The 18,034-nt window shown below is 37.7% G+C and overlaps 1 protein-coding gene across 3 annotated transcripts in view; it reads right to left on the bottom strand.

Moving 5' to 3' along the window:
• The window catches only part of CEP78 (centrosomal protein 78), a 36,685-nt gene extending 20,111 nt beyond the window's left edge, over positions 1 to 16,574 (bottom strand). For 2 of the 3 annotated variants that reach the window (XM_069474096.1, XM_069474095.1), the window contains exons 1-10: positions 16,052 to 16,574; positions 13,384 to 13,556; positions 13,217 to 13,289; positions 12,061 to 12,164; positions 10,016 to 10,190; positions 7,689 to 7,802; positions 6,109 to 6,173; positions 5,551 to 5,662; positions 2,075 to 2,210; positions 859 to 904 (exon numbers count right to left, since the gene is read on the bottom strand). In XM_069474096.1, coding sequence (XP_069330197.1) covers positions 859 to 904; positions 2,075 to 2,210; positions 5,551 to 5,662; positions 6,109 to 6,173; positions 7,689 to 7,802; positions 10,016 to 10,190; positions 12,061 to 12,164; positions 13,217 to 13,289; positions 13,384 to 13,556; positions 16,052 to 16,304 — 1,251 coding nt within the window. In that variant the 5' untranslated portion in view covers positions 16,305 to 16,574. The remainder of the gene's footprint in view (positions 1 to 858; positions 905 to 2,074; positions 2,211 to 5,550; positions 5,663 to 6,108; positions 6,174 to 7,688; positions 7,803 to 10,015; positions 10,191 to 12,060; positions 12,165 to 13,216; positions 13,290 to 13,383; positions 13,557 to 16,051) is intronic. The other variant, XM_069474097.1, reaches the window with a different exon arrangement.
• Positions 16,575 to 18,034: the final 1,460 nt, after the last annotated feature.

Here is an 18,034-nt window from a genome sequence, read left to right on the forward strand (position 1 = left end):
CTTAAGCCAAAACTAGCGTAATAAAAATACAATTCTCCTGTCAAGTTTCACTGTCAATGGAATGCTGTTCAATATGATGTTTGCAAACATTAAAAATTGATTTGGTCATAATCCCATAAAAAGTATACCGATCAAAAAGAAGAGTGCTGGAATTACATAATTGTACAGAAGACAGTCACTAGGATATAATTTCCACCACAAGCAGCGGGGCATGCGAGGGTCAGTATGGACACACAGGTGCTCCTCTCTAATCTCAGTAGTGCTATGCTTCACAGAGAAATCACAGAGTCTCCCAGGACAACTGGGAAGGAGAACCTGATACTCTGACAGAATTAGCTTGCTCCAACACCGTGAGGCAGTATGACAAGAAATGTGTGCAATCCTAGTGAGGGAGGACAAAAAGCTCTGAAAAAGCAGAGGCTTTGGGATTGGTTGCTTTGTTTTGGCTTTAGGATCTGGAATATATATATATTTGTGTGTGTGTGTGTGTGTGTGTGTGTGTGCGCGCGCGTGTGTGTTTATCTCCCCGAAAAAACATTTCTTGAAAGTTTTTAAGAACATTCTTGACTATGATAGCTCCAAGTGTCAGGTCAGAAATAGTAGCAATTTTGTTTCACTGGGCAACAGCTGATTCGTGGAAGAAATGGCTTCCCTGTCTACAGATGAAACCACAAGGCCCTGACATATCCACAAAACTGTACCATGGTAATGGGAGAGCAACCTGGAAATTTTTAAATGGATTTACTTCAGTGACGAAAATGTTTTCTATAAGGCTCTATGCAGTTTTAAAAGCATTGAGAATGATCTTCACCTCTTTCCCACTCCAACCCCCTACATATACATATGATAACTACATACCTGCAACTGATTATGTATATCACGAGTTTTGATTAATGGAAAGCCCCTAAAGAGATATTAACAAATTAAGTTATATTTTGATGTAAACACAACACCAATTAACACCAGGTAATAATGCTTATTAGTATACTATCCATATAGAACTGTGTATGGAAATAAATAACATCAAAATAAGGATGTGGAAGGTTCTGCTATAGAGAAAATTGAACAGAATTTAGCAGAATGTCTTTGTGATAACTCTCTGATCTTCCAAGAGACACATTCAGTTCCTACGTTCAGGATGGTTGTGATTTCCAGTCTAACTTCTTTAACTGGTGATATGAATTGTTCTCTAATTCACAACTCCTTGTAACCAGGATAAACTTGAGATTAGTAAGTGTCTCAAGAAGAAGATATGAAACCACAAAGTTATAAAAGAAAAGTGTAAAGATTCGGGCCTCAGCATTACGGTTTATGCAATAATAGTTCACATCACCATTTATGAAAAGTTCAGTGGTCAGTTGCCTAACGAAGATTATACACATTGATTTAATGTGAGCAATTGAACAGATATTTTATAAAGTACCTATTTCCCAGTCCTATTTAAAATCAATTCTCTTTGTTTTCATAAGCAATTGTTAATCCCCAATTTCTTGAATACTACCAAGTCATTCATTTGAAAATAATCTACAGTAATCTAATACACTTAAGAAGCCTAAAATTATAATATAACAATTTTAAAAGACTTTTTTGACAAAAATAACTAGGAACAGCCACTCCCTGGGCAAGTAATTGGCTAAAACTAGTTAAATCTAGTTTGATTCCCTAAATATGATTCACTAAAATGAGAATTAGGCCAGCTATCTGAGTTAGATTAAGTCTAATCCATACTTCTCATCCATTTTGCACTAAATTATTTCCTATGTTTAAAATGCCCCCTTACCCACTCCTACATATCCAAATTTCTACTTCTATACTGCAGGCTTGGTTTAACTATATATGCTTTAAATGAAATCTTTTCTCACCTGCACAACTGGAGATAATTTCAGTTTCCTCTGGATTCCCACAAGGCTATAACTTGCTATGACACTTAAGAAATAACTTGAAACCCCTAATTATAATTATCTTTTGCTTTTCTTCTTTAAAGGACTCATGAGGCAGAAGCCATGTGTGAGTCATTTTTACCCCCACATTACAGAAGCTCCAAAATAAAGACTTCAGAATGACTAAAAAATACCTGTTCCTTTTTGCACGTTCTGCAGTACGCCATGGCAAGAAACCAGACACACCAGGTGGTAGAGGTGTAGGAGCATAGTGTTCTTTACCAAGGGAGTGTTTGCTTCCGCTACATACAGGTTTCTTTGTCGCAAATCCTATGTTTGAGAAAGTGTTAAAAAGAAAGAATAACAATGCACTTAAAGTCTACAGATTAATTATCATGTGAGCATACTCTTAAAAGAATACAAATGGGCACCTGACAATAATACCAAGGCCATTAAAAACAGGATCAATTTATAAAAATCTTTTAAAATAGGCCAGTAATGTTTTAAAAATATAAGTTCTCTAGAGTTACAAGTTATTATCTTAACTAAAATATAGGTTGAATATATGAGACACGTGGAGCACACAAAAGTAAAAAAAAAAAAAAGACATATCTCAAATTATGAAAGATTAAACATGATACATTTCATTATGCATCATGCAGAAATATTCACTTTATTGAATCTCAGAACATCTTTGGCATTTCTGAATCTCAAGTACAGATAAATATAGATACACCCATGACCCCTGCCAAACAGAACCTTCTGAATTAGACTAAAATTTCAATTTTAGATTAATTTTACCATATAAAAACTACCAAAGTTATAAGACTGACGGTTGCTGAGTGATAGGTGAGTCAATATTACCCTCCTATAAGGCTGTTGACCTTCAGTGCTCATTTAGTTTTATAGAAAACACAAAGGAAACAAATAAAACCTAGTGGATAAAAGAATGAAATGTAGAGACTTATCCCGTATTTCAATATTAAAAAGTCAAGTATCTTTATAGAAAATACTGGGTAGCAAAAGCTACACATAAATATTAATACTTTATTCAGAACAAATCATATATTAAAATTCACATTTAAATATTTGTCTGTAATATTACTGAGGAAAAAATATGGGTTTAGGCCTGGCGCAGTGGCTCACACCTGTAATCCTAGCACTCTGGGAGACCAAGGCCAGCAGATCATTTGAGCTCAGGAGTTCGAGACCAGCCTGAGGCAAGAGCGAGACCTCGTCTCTACTAACAAAATAGAAAGAAATTAGCTGGACAACTAAAAATATATATATAAAAATTAGCTGGGCATGGTGGCGCATGCCTGTAGTCCCAGCTACTTGGGAGGCTAAGGCAGTAGGATTGCTTGAGCCCAGGAAGAATTTGAGGTTGCTGTGAGCTAGGCTGACACCACAGCACTCTAGTGTAGGCAACAGAGTGAGACTCTGTCTAAAAAAAAAAAAAATATGGGTTTATTAAAATGGTTATATTTATCCTTCTAACCTATATTACCATACAAGATCTACTTTAGCACTAGTAGGATGGCATTTAAAATAAAGTGTACATGTTAATACGGAACAAATATTTCATGTAGTATAACTTATTGATAATCATCACATAGTTCTATGCAATTTCTCTGGACAAATGCCTCTTAAAACATATAGGAGCTCTGTTCATCTTGTGTTATTTCACTTTTGTTTTTCAACTTAATTACCCTCAAAGGATGTTCCTGTGTATTGTCTGTGTGTGTACACCTTCTCCCTCACTTTCGGAAACTAATGCAAATATATTTTTAATTAAAACCCAAAGAATTTATACTTATAGCGTTAGGAGACAAAAAAAAATTCTAATAAAACTTCCAATCTTCTTTCTGCATACGTGATTGCAATATGAATGTGACACAATTTACATAAATTTAACTCCCATGTTCACTGAAATCTAACTATACAGCCAGACACTGATTTAGCTTACCTCTATGTCTCCAAATAACTGAAGCCAATCAGAAAAAAAAAAAAAAAAAAGCCCAAGAAATAAAATTATTCATAAAATAGCTCAGTGAGCTTATAAACTTCAGTCACATTTCCGTTTTCTTTAATCATGCTAAGTATGAAAAAAATTTTGGTTTTTATTCTTATTGCATGCTATCTTGTTATATACCACCAGCTACCAAAATTATATAATTTCTAAGATGTCTTATATATTATGTTATATTACTAAGTTTTATAGCTTAACCAATTTTAATTGTACAGGTCAGTGATAAGATTTTCAGGTAGCATCCAAATAAAAGATTATTTGCTGTTAACTGTTTGATGATCTTAATGTATTTGGTATATAAGTAAAGTTACCACAAACCTTTTTCTGGGAAATTGGCAGGTTATAAACTTGAAAAATTTATTTTGTTTCTTCTATATTAATTCTTATGGTTTTATTGTTTCAAAAGGAAAGTTACTTACAAGAAAAAGTCAGTTTCACAATAATATGGCTTAATTTATTATACTCTGTCATTCATTCTTATCATATAAAAAAGGCTTTTGTGACTAAAGATAATACATTATAGAAAATAAAAGCACTCTTTAGAAACAATACAAAAATATCAGAACTAGATTATACCAAATTTACATATTCAGAGAATGTAAAACTTATGTCACCAGTTGTTAAAGAGTTTTATAATGAAGAATTTTCATTAACTTGGTCATGAAACCATAGACTTAACTTTAACATTCTAGACTATTACTTGGAAGATTAAATATACATTACAGCACACATTTAGAAAATGCTTTTCTAAAATGTTCCATCTCAGATCAATAAACTTGTCTGCAGTACTGTTTTATAAGCATTATGTATATTTTAAGATTTTTTCATCATTGAAAGAAAGTGTTACCTGATTAAATAACTTTGGATAAAACTTTGCAAGGGAAGAGGAAGGAACAAGGGGAAAAAAATGGAACTAGCAAGAAATTTCATTTCCTATAGCATGAAATAATAATTCTTCATTAAAAAAAAAAAAAACACTTGGCCAGGTGCAGTGGCTCATACCTGTAATCTTAGCACTTTGGGGGGCTCAGGTAGAAGGACTGCTTGAGGCTAGGAATTCAAGATTAGTGTGGGCAATATAGAGACCCATATCTACAAAAAATTTTTCAAAAAAATTAGCCAGGAGCAGTGGTATGCACCTGTAGTCCCAGCTACTTGGGAGGCTGAGGCAGGAGGATTGCTTGAGCCCAGGAGTTTGAGGTTGCAGTGAGCTGTGATGATGTCACTGCACTCTAGCCTGGGCAACAGAGTGAGACCCTGTCTCAAAAAAAAAAAAAAAGAAGAAGAAGAAACCACTCAAAAGCACTACTAAAACTGTCATTAAAGTGCATCCCAAATTTCAACTGCAAAGTATCAAAAGTAATCATCAACCAGGAAACATATCCAAAATGATGAGTATTTTATGAAAAACAAACAATAAAGACAGTTAATTAAAAAAAATGGAAGTACTAGCATCCCTTTCCTTATGATTCATTAATATTTCTACATTCCATAAATTCTCATAATCACTATCAAAACAATTTTAGTCCTCATAATATGCATGTAGTCAATATTGGTTGCCATTATTGATACTACAGAATGAGAAGAGATTTTAATTTTAGCACACCGGAACACATAAAAAGCCAAGACAGAAAGGGTTACCAATTCTAATAGTAGCTTTTCCTTTTCGACCACTTCCTAGAATTATAGTTTTCTTTTTCTGTCTAGCAGTTTTCAGTGGTTCCTTCACTGATGGAGAAGTTATCCATTGGTACTAGAAGAGAGACAGTAAATATTCCATTTCAGTTACAGGTAATTTATGAGAGTTTGGTCTTAACTAGAAATTATTAACATATCCTGAGTTAATAACAAGTTTGCAATCAGCAGCTCTGGGACCCCAAATTAAAAAAATCATACAATATTTTCAAAAACAGAAAAGTCATTTTATTTGACTGAAAACTTTAATTTAAGATGGCAGAAAAGTGCCTTAATTTTACTTTATTAAAAACAGAAGAGGAGTCAGGCACAGTGGCATGTGCTTGTAGTCCCAGCTACTCTGGAGGCTGAGGTAGGAAGATTGCTTGAGCCTAGGAGTTCAAGGCTAGCCTGGGTAATACAGCGAGATCCCCATTTCTTTGAAAAAACAAAAAACAAACAAAAACAGAAGAAAAACAAGCACTTAAAAAGAAATTCTTTCTAGAGGAATAAAACATGTTATACCTCTGACTTAGCACTCCTTCCATTCTGGAGAACTTTTTTGATAACTGCTTTCATCATAGAATGATCTAAAGTAAAATGAAAATTGAAATTACAGTAATTGTTTCCCAATGAGTGGCTATTCCCATTTAAAACAAAAGCCAAGTAATTACTGCTTTTCCCATAAAATTAAATATGAAATATATAATTATATACCTATTTCCCTCTTTGAGTATTCTAATTTCTGCCTCAAAAACGTAAGATCAAAGTATGCCACGTCACATATTTCCCCAGCGGCTACTACTTTGGCAGCAGCAAAGATCAAATCTAAACACTTTGGAACTAAAGTGACTTTGGATAGAAAAGCAATAGTCTGGACACTGTTCAGACATTTAGCTACCGAAAAAGTGCCTAATGTAACCAAATTAAAGTCATGATACATGTTCAAAGCTGTTCTTTTCCACAGCCTCCTTTTCTCAGTACATGGTGCTACCCAGTTGTACTACCTTAAATAATCATTTAGGACTTAAAAAATTATTATTTCCTTTATACCTCACATCTAATTTGTCTGCAAGTCTTGTTAGCTATACCTTGCTTCAACCACTTTTTACTGCCTCCAGCCTTCCACCCTAAGATAAGCCATAACCATCTCCCTCTTGGACCATTTCATGAAGGTCTCAACTGGTCTCCTTACTTTCCCTTTTATCTGTTTCCCCACTCCCCAAGTCTATTCTCTACACCAGAGTCATCTGATTAAAACACTACTTGGATCATGCCTTTTTTTACTTCAAAACCCTCCCATCATTTTCAGCTCATTTAGAAAACTTTACAAGATCAGGCCACTGACTAGCTAGTCAGTGACCTCACACCATGCTCTCCCTCATTCAGTGCTCCAACCATGCTGGCCTCCTTGCTTTTTCTTAAATAACCCACTCACCCTGCCACCTCTTCTACGCACTCATTGCCTCCTTGTCCTAGAAGGTACTTTCCCTCAATCTTCCAGGGCTTGTTCCTCTCTTAAGTTTCTACTCAAATGTCACTTCTCCAGTGAAGCTGTTCCCAGACAAACCTATCTAATATAGTCCCACTTGCCCCCATGTGTCTTCTTATCTTAAGGTATTTTTGCACTTCCTACTACCTAAATCACATTACTTATCTGTTTCCTCATTTTTATCAGAACTCCCCCACTAGAATGTAAGCTTCATGAGGGCAAGACTTCGCCTAGCTAGTTCACTACTACATACTTAGTGCCTAAACCCGTGTCTGGCACACAGAAGTATTTGAAAATTACTTGTCAAGTTAACAAATGAATGAAATAGTCTTTCCAAGAATTCACAGGTTCCACAAGAAGAAAATAATGCTCTTGGTGGAAGCAGATCCATTTTCTAGGTTTCCTTCTATCTAGAGTAGCAGCCAAAAGCAAGTTACAAGTATAACTCATTTTAATCAGAAAATTTCCTGCTAAAAACATAAGGAAGTGCAAGATTAGGAAAGTATAAGATTACGAAAGCAAACACATTAAGTTTTAAAAATTGTCAATACATGAACAAACTCTTTTTTTCCTGCTATTTGTTAAGTCAATAAAAAAAACTGTGGTGACATACCAATGAGTGGATTTTTCCTTATATCCAGAACAACAAGAGTTCTATTGGTTTCAAGGGCCTCCAGTAAAGCCTTTGCTCCTTCATTGGTGAGGCCGCACTGTTGCAGGTCAAGTGCTTTTGATAAAAGACAAAGGGTCACTTGCCAACTCTATACAGATTTAACACACAGACAACTTTCACTTATTCATGTCTGGAAGATTCCTGCCCAAGACTAGTCATGGCAGGTTTTTAATCTTGGGTATTGAAAAAGTGAAAATAGAAAAACATATAGAAAAGCATATGCACACACACAACCCAAAATCAAAAAAAAAAAAGCCCTCTTCTTGGATGTGCCATGATTATCCCCCCTTTAGTACCAATAATTTTTTTAATTTCATTTCAGAATACTACAGGGGTGCAAACACTTTGGTTACATATATCACCTTTGCACTGCCCGAGTCAGAGCTACAAGTGTGCCCATCCCCCAGAAAGCGCACACCGCGCCCATTAGGTGTGAATTAGTATCACTAAATTATCCAACATATTTTACTATTACAGAGTTGAAGAGTAACTCTACATAATTTGTGAGAGAAAAACATCACAAGATGAATATCAGTTCATAATTAGCAAGAATGCTAGTGGTAGGATAAATCTCACAGACAAAAACTAGGCAGAGCTCAGAAATTGCACTGCATTCGTGATCAAGATCTTGAACTTCAAATGACTAAAAACTTACATTAAAAGGGGAAAAGAAAAATAGAAGAAATGTAAGAACTGTTAGTTTCAGAATAAAAATGACAAAGAAAGAATTCTAAGGTGATACAAATAATGAATCCAAAGAATGTGTGAATAGAGATTACATGCTAAAAGCCTACCAGGAAAAAATGATGGTCACGAAGAACTCTCTCTCAGTAAAAGGTCAAAGAACTGAACAAATGCTTATGAATAATAGCAGCACTGAGGATGAACGATCTACTCATTTAAACCCAAAGGGATCATCACAAAAGCACAGGTATAAAAAAGATTGTATCAGAGGAGAATATCGTATGAGCCTTTCTTTTAAAGCATCATGTATACTATTACATTAAAATAACTACTGAAATCTTTCAAAACCCCATGTTATGGATTATAAGTTTGTGTCCCCCCAGTATTAATGTTGAAACTCTAACCTCCAATGGGATGGTATTAGGAAGTGGGGCCTTTGGGAGGTAATTAGGTTTAGATGAGGCCTTGAGAATGGAGCCCTCACAGAGGGATTAGTGCCCTTATTAGAAGAAAAAGATTAGAGTGCTCTCTCCACCATCTGAGGATACAGGAAGACAGCATCTACAAGCCAGAAGAACACCCTCACCAGACACTGGATCTAGTGGTGCCGTGATCTTAGATTGGCCAGCCTCCAGAACTATGGGAAATACATGTCTTCTGTTTACACCACTCAGTCTATGGCATTCTGTTGTAGAAGACTAAACTGACTTAGGATACTCCACAACACACAGAAATAGTAAGGCAGATATATAAATCCTTACCAACTCTTACCACAGAAGAATGAGCATAGGATGTAATTATCCAGCTAGCCAAATTAATAAAAGCAGCCAGTAAATCTCACTAGTACTTAATACAAATTAAAACGATGAAATATAATTGTTCTCCTATCAGATTAGGCCAAGATCATATAACAAAAGCCTTTAAAATATGCACACTCTGTTAACATGGTAACTGTTCTTCTAAGGATTTACCAAAAGGAAATAATTAGAGGTATGGACAAGGAAGTGTATCAAAGTACTGTTTGTAACAGTGAAAAATATATCTAACAAGAATGAATAAGCCAAGTGTACTATGGTATGTTAACATAATGGAACTTTTAACAGTCACTAAAAATGATGTGATAGATATAAATTTATTGATTTGTTAAGATGCTTATGCTACATTGAGTAAAAAAAGGTATGAAACTTAGAGAGCAATCCCACCTGCATTAAAAGAAGCAGGGCCGGGGGAAGCGGATGTTTCTTATTTCTGTAAAGTTTTAAGTTTTAAAACTGACACAATCCAGTGTTTATGAAAGTATAGACTTCACATACACTGTTACTGTGCACTACAAAATGACTAGAATTTTCAGAAGGCAATTTAGCAACATGTATCAAAAGTCTTTATAGGTGATATTGAGTTCTTGTTACTCTCTATTTTCTATAAAGAATATATGTAACTTTTATAAAAGCTTAAAAGCAAAATAAAAGTTATTAGAAAAAAAAGCTTTCAAAAAATCTTATAACATTATTGTACCAAGAACTAAGCATAATTAATATTTAAAAAATTCAGTATTTTCCATTTTAGAAGTTCATTTAACTTACCTCTCAGCCACAAATCCTCACTGAGAGAGTTCGCAAAAGCACTTGCACCTATGTCACCAATGAGCGTGTTGCAATTCAACGTGATACGCCTTAAGCCAGCCATACAGTCAAGATCAGGTCTCCTATAGCGAAGACTCTCAGCCCAGGTTTCTTCATGCCTTCTCATGGTCTGATACTTCAAAGATTTAATAAGATGAAATTAAAACACCTGAATAAGGAAACAGAAACACTAAAAGGAACTAAGTATGGTTGATTACATCAGAGCTTTATACATACACATCAAGTGGGTATGACAGGAAAGTCAACCTGACAGATTGATTAGACAGTAGACTCTGGTTTAGGAGTCTAGTGACCCAGATTCTACTCTGCTGCTGATTAGTTGTGTGACTCCAACCACTGGTGACCTGCTGATTATTTATGTAAACCAACAACTTAATTAACTTCCAAGAATTTTATTTTCCTTATCTGCCAAATCAAGGAATTGGTTCTAATCCTATCTTTGCTGACCCTCTAAATTCCATCATGCCAAACACTTGATTGGGCATCCTACAAGTAGACATTGTTTTAACATGTGTCTTATTTATCAATAAATTATATATATGAAGTTCTGTATACCTATTTTACATACATTATAAACTATACAGAAACAACAGATATTTTTTAAATGCTACAAAAAATAAAACAGCAGTTCTAATATTTTCTTCTCCTAACCCAAGGGTTCTCACATATATCTTTGGGTAGGTACACCAACTTTAGAGACCTAGAATATGCAAAGCCAGGTTGATAGGCCTTAGGAAATCGGTGGCTTGAATTTTAACCACAGGTATTACCTTAAAGACATATAATCAGTTTAGTTTCTCTGTTCATAAAGTAAATTTCAGTGACAGGAAACACTGACTTTAAAAGAGAAAAAAATCTTATTGCATTCTTAAACAACAAAAGACTCAAAGCTCCTATGATACTCTCAAAGGAAAATTGTTAGTGTCATTTTTCTATTAATAACTGTATAAAAGCAACAAGAGGAAATAACAGGAAACACTTACATAGTGCTTATTATGTGCCAGGCACTATTTTATACACATTAGTTCATTTAATTCTCAGAATGATTGACAAAGGTTTTCTTATACATATTTTAAAGATGAGGAAACTGAGGCACAGAGAGGTTAAGTAATTTGCCCGTGGTCACAAGGTATTAAATGGGAGATCTGGGATTTTAACCCAGGCTGTCTGGCTTCAGAATCCACACTCTTGACCATTATCTATCCCAGGGGTCAGTGGGTTTGCTCTGTAAAGGCCCGAAAGTAAGCACTTTCAGCTTTGTAAGTCATACAGTTTCTTTTGCAACTGTTAAACTCTCCTGGAGTAGTGTGAAAGTAGCCACAGTTACTATGAAAACAAATGGGCATAGGTATGTTCCAAAAACTTTATTTACAAAAATAGGCAATGGGCTGGATTTGGTCCACAGGCCATAGCCTGCCTATCCCTGATCTACACCATCAAACTACTAAAAAGGCTTCAGATCAAATTATTAAGTAATTTTAGACCTAAATATAGTAGTTTTAACCAATATAAAGTTGTTAAATCACCTTTAAAATTATTGTTTTAAAACCTGTATTTATGCTCCTGGTGGGCCTTATCAAGAAAGAAAAAATAAATAAATAAATAAAATAAAAAAACCTGTATTTACAAAATGTTAATGTAGTGATTTTTATTAGTTTATAAACTACAGTAGTTAACAAATATTTGAGTCATTTAACGGCTGTAACAGCATAAACTTTCAGTGCCACAATAAACATTTTCAATAACTAAAAGTATGCAAAAGTATTGCTCATAATGTATGATATTTTAAATCTCTTATTTCTAGGATTAAGTACATGATCTTTACTAAATGGTAGAACCTCAAACTGAAAACTGGTCATGTTCATTCAACAAAACTGTAACCACCATATGCATCAAAAGACAAAAATAAGTTCCATCTTGTGTCAAAATACTCGTGTGCCTCAATCACATAATATGTTTTCATGAAATTTTGAACATAAAGTCACCTTTAAGATCTTGGCCATGTGATCTGCTCCCTGCCATGTCAGATTACACCCCGTGAAGTTGACTGTCTGAAGAGTGATAGAGCTCTTTATACCTTGACAAATAACTAAAAGGAAAAAAAGATCACATACAAAGTAAGGTGAAGAGCCTATACAACCTTGATTTATTTGCTTTTCTTGTGTCTATTCTAGTTTAAAACTGTATTCTTAAAATCACCATCTACAATCTTCCCAAGCAACTGATGGATTCGGACATTCTAAAATATGTCAGTTATAAAGTGTTGTTCCAGTTTACACAATAGTTTAACTCTATTTAGATGCTAAAATTGAGTAACCTGAATATTGCAAACTTATTCCAGACCACACAGTAAAGTATTATGTACCTTTTGAGATATATGAAATAAAAAGAAAAATCTAAAAAGCCTAAGTCTCTTCCTATTTTCATTTCCAACATCAGAACTCAATCTTGATTATCAATCAACAATTTAGTGTCAACTATAAACCCGGAATTTTATTAGGTACTATACCAGAGCACCTAATCTACTAGAACAAAAGAACATAGAGGACCTCAAACTCTGTTCCCGCAAATTGAAATGCAGACTTCTCTACCCCTCCAGACCACTATTCCACACAACAAACACTCACTAATTCTTCAGGACCCCAATCAACAGTCACCTTCTGTGATGACTTCCATGACTCCCCAACCCCACTGAGTTTTCCAGCCTTTTATATGCTCCAACAGCACTTTGTAAATATTTTCTATTTTGGCACATATCACAATGCATTAAAATTGACTGTATATGGATGCTTTAACTATCTAAAATAATGATGATTTTTCTTTTTACATTTTGCTTCTGTCCTTCCCATAAATATTTCTTAAAGAAAAACTTTAAAAGATGAACAAATGTAAAAAACAGAGGATACCAAACAGTACATATTTGTGTGGTCTATGGCTTATCACAACCTTAAGTAAAAAGTAGTTCGGGGGGTATTCAGCATGACAAGCTTTCATGGCAGACATGAGACTGGACCAAGGTTTGAACAGGCACAGGAGGCAGTCCAGACAGAAGCAGCAGTAAGAAAAAGGTACAGACAGGAATTAACATGGCATGTAGGGAACCAGTCTGATGGGAAGAGAGTTAATTAGATTTAAACTCACTTTCTAAACCTCCATCTCCAATTGGACAATTTGCAAGAGACAGGTGCACCAAAGAAGCCGATTTATTCAATCCCTTTAATGAGGGGAAAAAGTTAAAAAATTTATTGAGTTTTTTTCCTCCAAAAGTAACTATCAAATGTTTGCAAGTCATGTTGCAGAAAGCTTACCTTTGTTAAAACAGTTAAATCTCTCTCTCTCAGAACTAGTCCATTTAGCTCCAGGTTCCTTAGCACGCTTGATATACTTAAGCAGCCTTTAAGAGCTTTACATAACTGGAAGGTCACATCTTTGAATCTTATTGCAGGAACACGACTTCTGCAAACTTTATTTGTGTCAGAACCTAAAGCAAAGTTATGGTAAAATTAGTGATTTTAATCACAGAGTTTATCATTAGAAAGCTTCTGCTCTGTGCTAAGACACAATCCTCTTAAGGAGGGATACATGTAAACTCAAGCCCCATGAGATATGCACAAACTATATATAGAGAGGTTCTTCTGGAAGCAAAGAAGTTGCATCTAAGGGATGACTTCAAGATACCCTGAAGTTGAATCTAGAAAGATGAGAATGATTACATGGGAGCAGAGTGGGTGATGCATTAACCATAGAGGGAGCAGCATGTACAAAGGTATCCAAGCCTGACACCTGCAGGGCACTGTAAATACTGCAGGTGGAGATGACTAAAGCCCAGAGGAATAGCAGGAAAAGAGTCAGAAATTAAAATTGAGAGGCTGAAGCAAGCCTGGGAGAGAGTTGGCTTTTACGCCACAGGTGATGAGGACCAGGGCTACCACTGACACATTAAGGGTGCCCCTAGCAGTTTAGAAAACTGTGCCTCACTGCTGCAGGGCCAAATAAAGGGAATGGTTAGAAAACACACCCCTTCCTCGGGGCCAACTAACCCATGAGGCTTGGCAGTGCACAGCTCGGATATCAGCGGCTCTGTGCAGAGCACAAGTTGTGCAACCAACACACACTGGTCCCAGGTAGGCATGTCACTTTAAGAATAGATAATTTGAACCAAAGTAGGCAAATGATTGAGAAAAACCTAGTTCAGGGGCAGCAAAACCAGCTAGGAGCTTCTGCAATGGTCCAGGCAAAACAATATCTAGGAGGTTAAATCTACAACCTAGACCTACTGGATGCAAGAGATAAAGAAGGTTCAGTGAAGAATATCTGAAGAGAAATGGTCTGTAATACATTTTTCTTACATTCAGTGCAAAATGCTAGGCAAGATCAAGTACCCTAGCCTTGGCTCCAAGGTTCCTCCCATCTTTATTTTGGTTTTTGTTGTGACTTTGGTTAAGTAAAGGCCTTTCAGAAGTACAGAACAGCTCCTACACCTCAATAAGATGCAGAGACTAATCTGACTTCTCTTCAGCAGGGGATGTGCTGAACTGTCCTTGCAGAAGAGATAGATGGTGCTAACCCCAGAGCCTAGAAAACGGCCAGGCACATGACAAGTGGCCAGGTTTTGTTTTGTTTTCTTCCTTAAATAAATCAACAATTATTTCCTCTCCTAGATCTTCACACCCTCTCTCTCAGCTGGCTACTTTCCCTCAGCTTATAAATACATTCAAGACTACCCATTTAAAAAAACATTTTTAAGACTTAACAATTTCCTAGATCTTCTTTGTGGGCAACCTAGGTCCCTTCCATGCCTTAAAACACCTGTCCTCCCACAAAGCCCATATCTGTACATCTTGGGCCCAGACCTGCCTAGCAGACACAAGTGGATGCCCCATGGGCACCTCTTAAAACAATAATGATGAACTATGATCCTCTTCCCACCCCCAATCCTCTCCAGCTCTGCTGCGCCTCATGGAAAGATGCTGCCGTAAACTGTCACCCAAATTTGCTGCCTTCCCTCGTCTAACTAGGAGAATGGATGGGGTTTACCATCCCTTTTCTTAGATGTCTGAAATCCAGACCTTCCTTTCCATACCTTATTTTGGAGCATTAGATTACAACAATTCATCCTTCTCATTTTAATTTGCTCCCCACATGGAGGTCAGAGTGAGCCCCTGTGGAAAGTGCGTCTCACCATCCTTCAGTGGTTTCCAACCTTCAGGATAAACATCAAAGTCCTTGACAAGACAAACAAGGGCCTTTCCTATTTGGCCCCCATCCGGTTTCCAGCCTCAACTGTCTCTGCTCTTTCTCAAACTCTAAATTCCAGTTCTGCGCCTCAGCTTGCCATACTCTCTCCTATTCCCAAGACTTTTGCACAAACTGCTCCCTCCTGTTACCTGGCTAGCTTCTACAGGGAGGTGTCTCTCTTATGCACAAAATGCTACGCTAAGTGCTTGAAGGAATATCATTATTCTGTCTTATTCATGATTTACCTAATATGTTTTCCGAATAATCAGAGGGTTTGGATCCCTAATTATACCACCTTACATCTGTAAATGGCTTATGTTTGTGAAGCACCCTACAAAATTCTTATAGACACATTTAAAAAATGAAGACAAAGGCTAGGATGGATGAATTTCCTACTTGCTTAATTCTCTATTAGACAAAAAAAGTTATTCAATAAAATAGGTAACATCTGTCGAATGTTTAATGACGTCCCAAACTGAGCGAAGGGCACCACAAGCATCAGTAACTCGGGGGTCCTGTTAGGAAGCCCATGTTACGGTTGAGAACACTGAGGCCCAGCGACCTTGAGTGACTCACCCAGGGTCCCCCAGCTGGTAAATGTCCCAAGCCGCATACCCGGTCTACCACACACATACCCCGGCACTGGACACCAGTTAGGGCCCCGGCTCCACCTTGGACCTGTCTAAAAATCCACTTGGTCGCACCGACCGAGAAGCACTGGTAGGGGGAACCACAAACCTGTTTCCCCAAGCCACGGCTGGAAGAAGCTCTTGATAGAGATCAAGGGCAGGTCTTTATTAATCTTGAGGGTGCTGAGCAGGGGCGCCCAGTCCACCACGCGGAGGCGGTCGGCGTTGAAGTCCAGCACGCCCTCCCGCAGGCAGGCGCGCACGGCGGGAAGCGGCACCGAGTCCTGCAGCGCGCACAGGTACTCATAGTGCGAGAAGAAGTCCGCCGCGCTGTCGCGGCGCAGCTTCACGGAGTCGATCATGGCCAGAGGGCGGCCTCGGGGATGCCCGCCGCGGAGACGTCGCCCGAACCACAGAGCCCCGGGTCGCCGCCCGGCCGCTCCGGCACCCACGGCCAGACGGCGGCGGCCCCACACGGTGTGCAGGAGCGGCGGCTCGGGCAGAAGACGCAAGCCACGGTCCCCAGACTAGGCCGGCCCCTCAACGTCGCGCTCCCGCGCTGCCTCCCGCCCCGCGGCTCCGGCCGTTGGCGCCCGCCTCATAGTTCTCTACAGGAGCGGCCGCAGTTCAAGTCGGTGGGCGGGAGCCGGCGGGGCGGTGCGCGGAGACGCCAGCACGCTCGCTGTGCGCCGCACGCAGGCCCCGCCTCCGGGGGGCGGGGCGGGGAGGGGGCGGGACTGCGGGCGGGGCGTGGGGCGGGACTGCGGGCTGAGCCCAAAGATGGTGGTACAACAGACTTAAGGGTTTGTGAAAGGGTTTACTGATCGATCCGAATAAAAGTGAGATGTGGATGTGACAACGCATTTTTTAAAAAATAGTCTAACTTTCTAAGGAACGTGTCTGTGCTTGTGCCCAGGACAGAGACTACACTCAATGAGGGATGTATGAACGACTGAGTGAACTTTTCCTCTGTCCATGAAATCTTTTATGTCTGTGTTAATTTCTACGAATAACTCTTAGTTTCTGTAGTTTCTACATACCTCACACAGTTGTTGGCAAATTGTAAGTGTTGTATATATTCAGGACTTTATTGTGTTTGCTATGAATCACTTTGTATCGTACTGATGATGTTTGCTAACTCCCTGGTAACTAGTACTTTGTGTCCTAGGCCTTATTTTAAGCACTGTGAGTATGAATTCATTTCATTTTCTTAACATTTGCGCAAGGAATATCCTATTGTATTCCACTTTACAAAAGGGGAAACTGAGGAACAGAGAAATTAAGTAACAGACAGCTAAGTGGAAGAACTCAGAATTGGCCTGAGAACCTGTATTTGTATCCAGTGTCTAGAACAATGGTAATCCTCTGGTGAAGCCTTAGACATTGTCTTTACAGCATTCCTCTTCCATCCACTACATTCTGGAATCCTCAACTTGCTACCAACACACACGCTTGCTCTAGCTCCACTAAAATTCCGTAGTTATGGTCAACAATGACCTTTATGTGCAACGTGCGCAAGTTATAATAAGCACTCATACATCCACAAACTAGCTTAAGAAATGAAATCACACCATTTCTGTTGAGGAACCCCATGTAACCACCCTCCCAATCACAACTGACCTTGAGATAAACTGCTCTTCTGAACTTAGTATTCATCATTGCAATGTATGTCTTTATATTTCTGCTACATATGTAAGTAAACAGCACATAACATTCTATTATGTTTTCTTCTGCTACTTTAATTTGTTACCTTTGCTAGGTTCATTCATGTTGACCTGCAGAGCTCTAGTTCATTTGTTTTCCCTGTTGTGTAGGATTTCCATGTAGGAATATGCAACAATTTGTCTATTTTTCTGTTAATGGAGATTTAAATTGTTTCTAATTTTCAGTATGATTTATTTGTTGTTATATTCATTGTTTTAGTCTCCAGCATCATTTAATGTAGTTGTCCATTACCTTCTTAAAGTTCCTTCCTCCCTGTTTTCCATGAAGCCACCTGATTTTTTTTTTTTTAACCTCTCTAATTCCTTCTTCTCAGCCTCAATCTTGGCTTCTTTTGCTTACCTATTCCAAATGCTGCGTCCTTCAGGTT

Source organism: Eulemur rufifrons, chromosome 7 (assembly GCF_041146395.1).
Source record: "Eulemur rufifrons isolate Redbay chromosome 7, OSU_ERuf_1, whole genome shotgun sequence".
Classification (NCBI taxonomy): domain Eukaryota; kingdom Metazoa; phylum Chordata; class Mammalia; order Primates; family Lemuridae; genus Eulemur; species Eulemur rufifrons.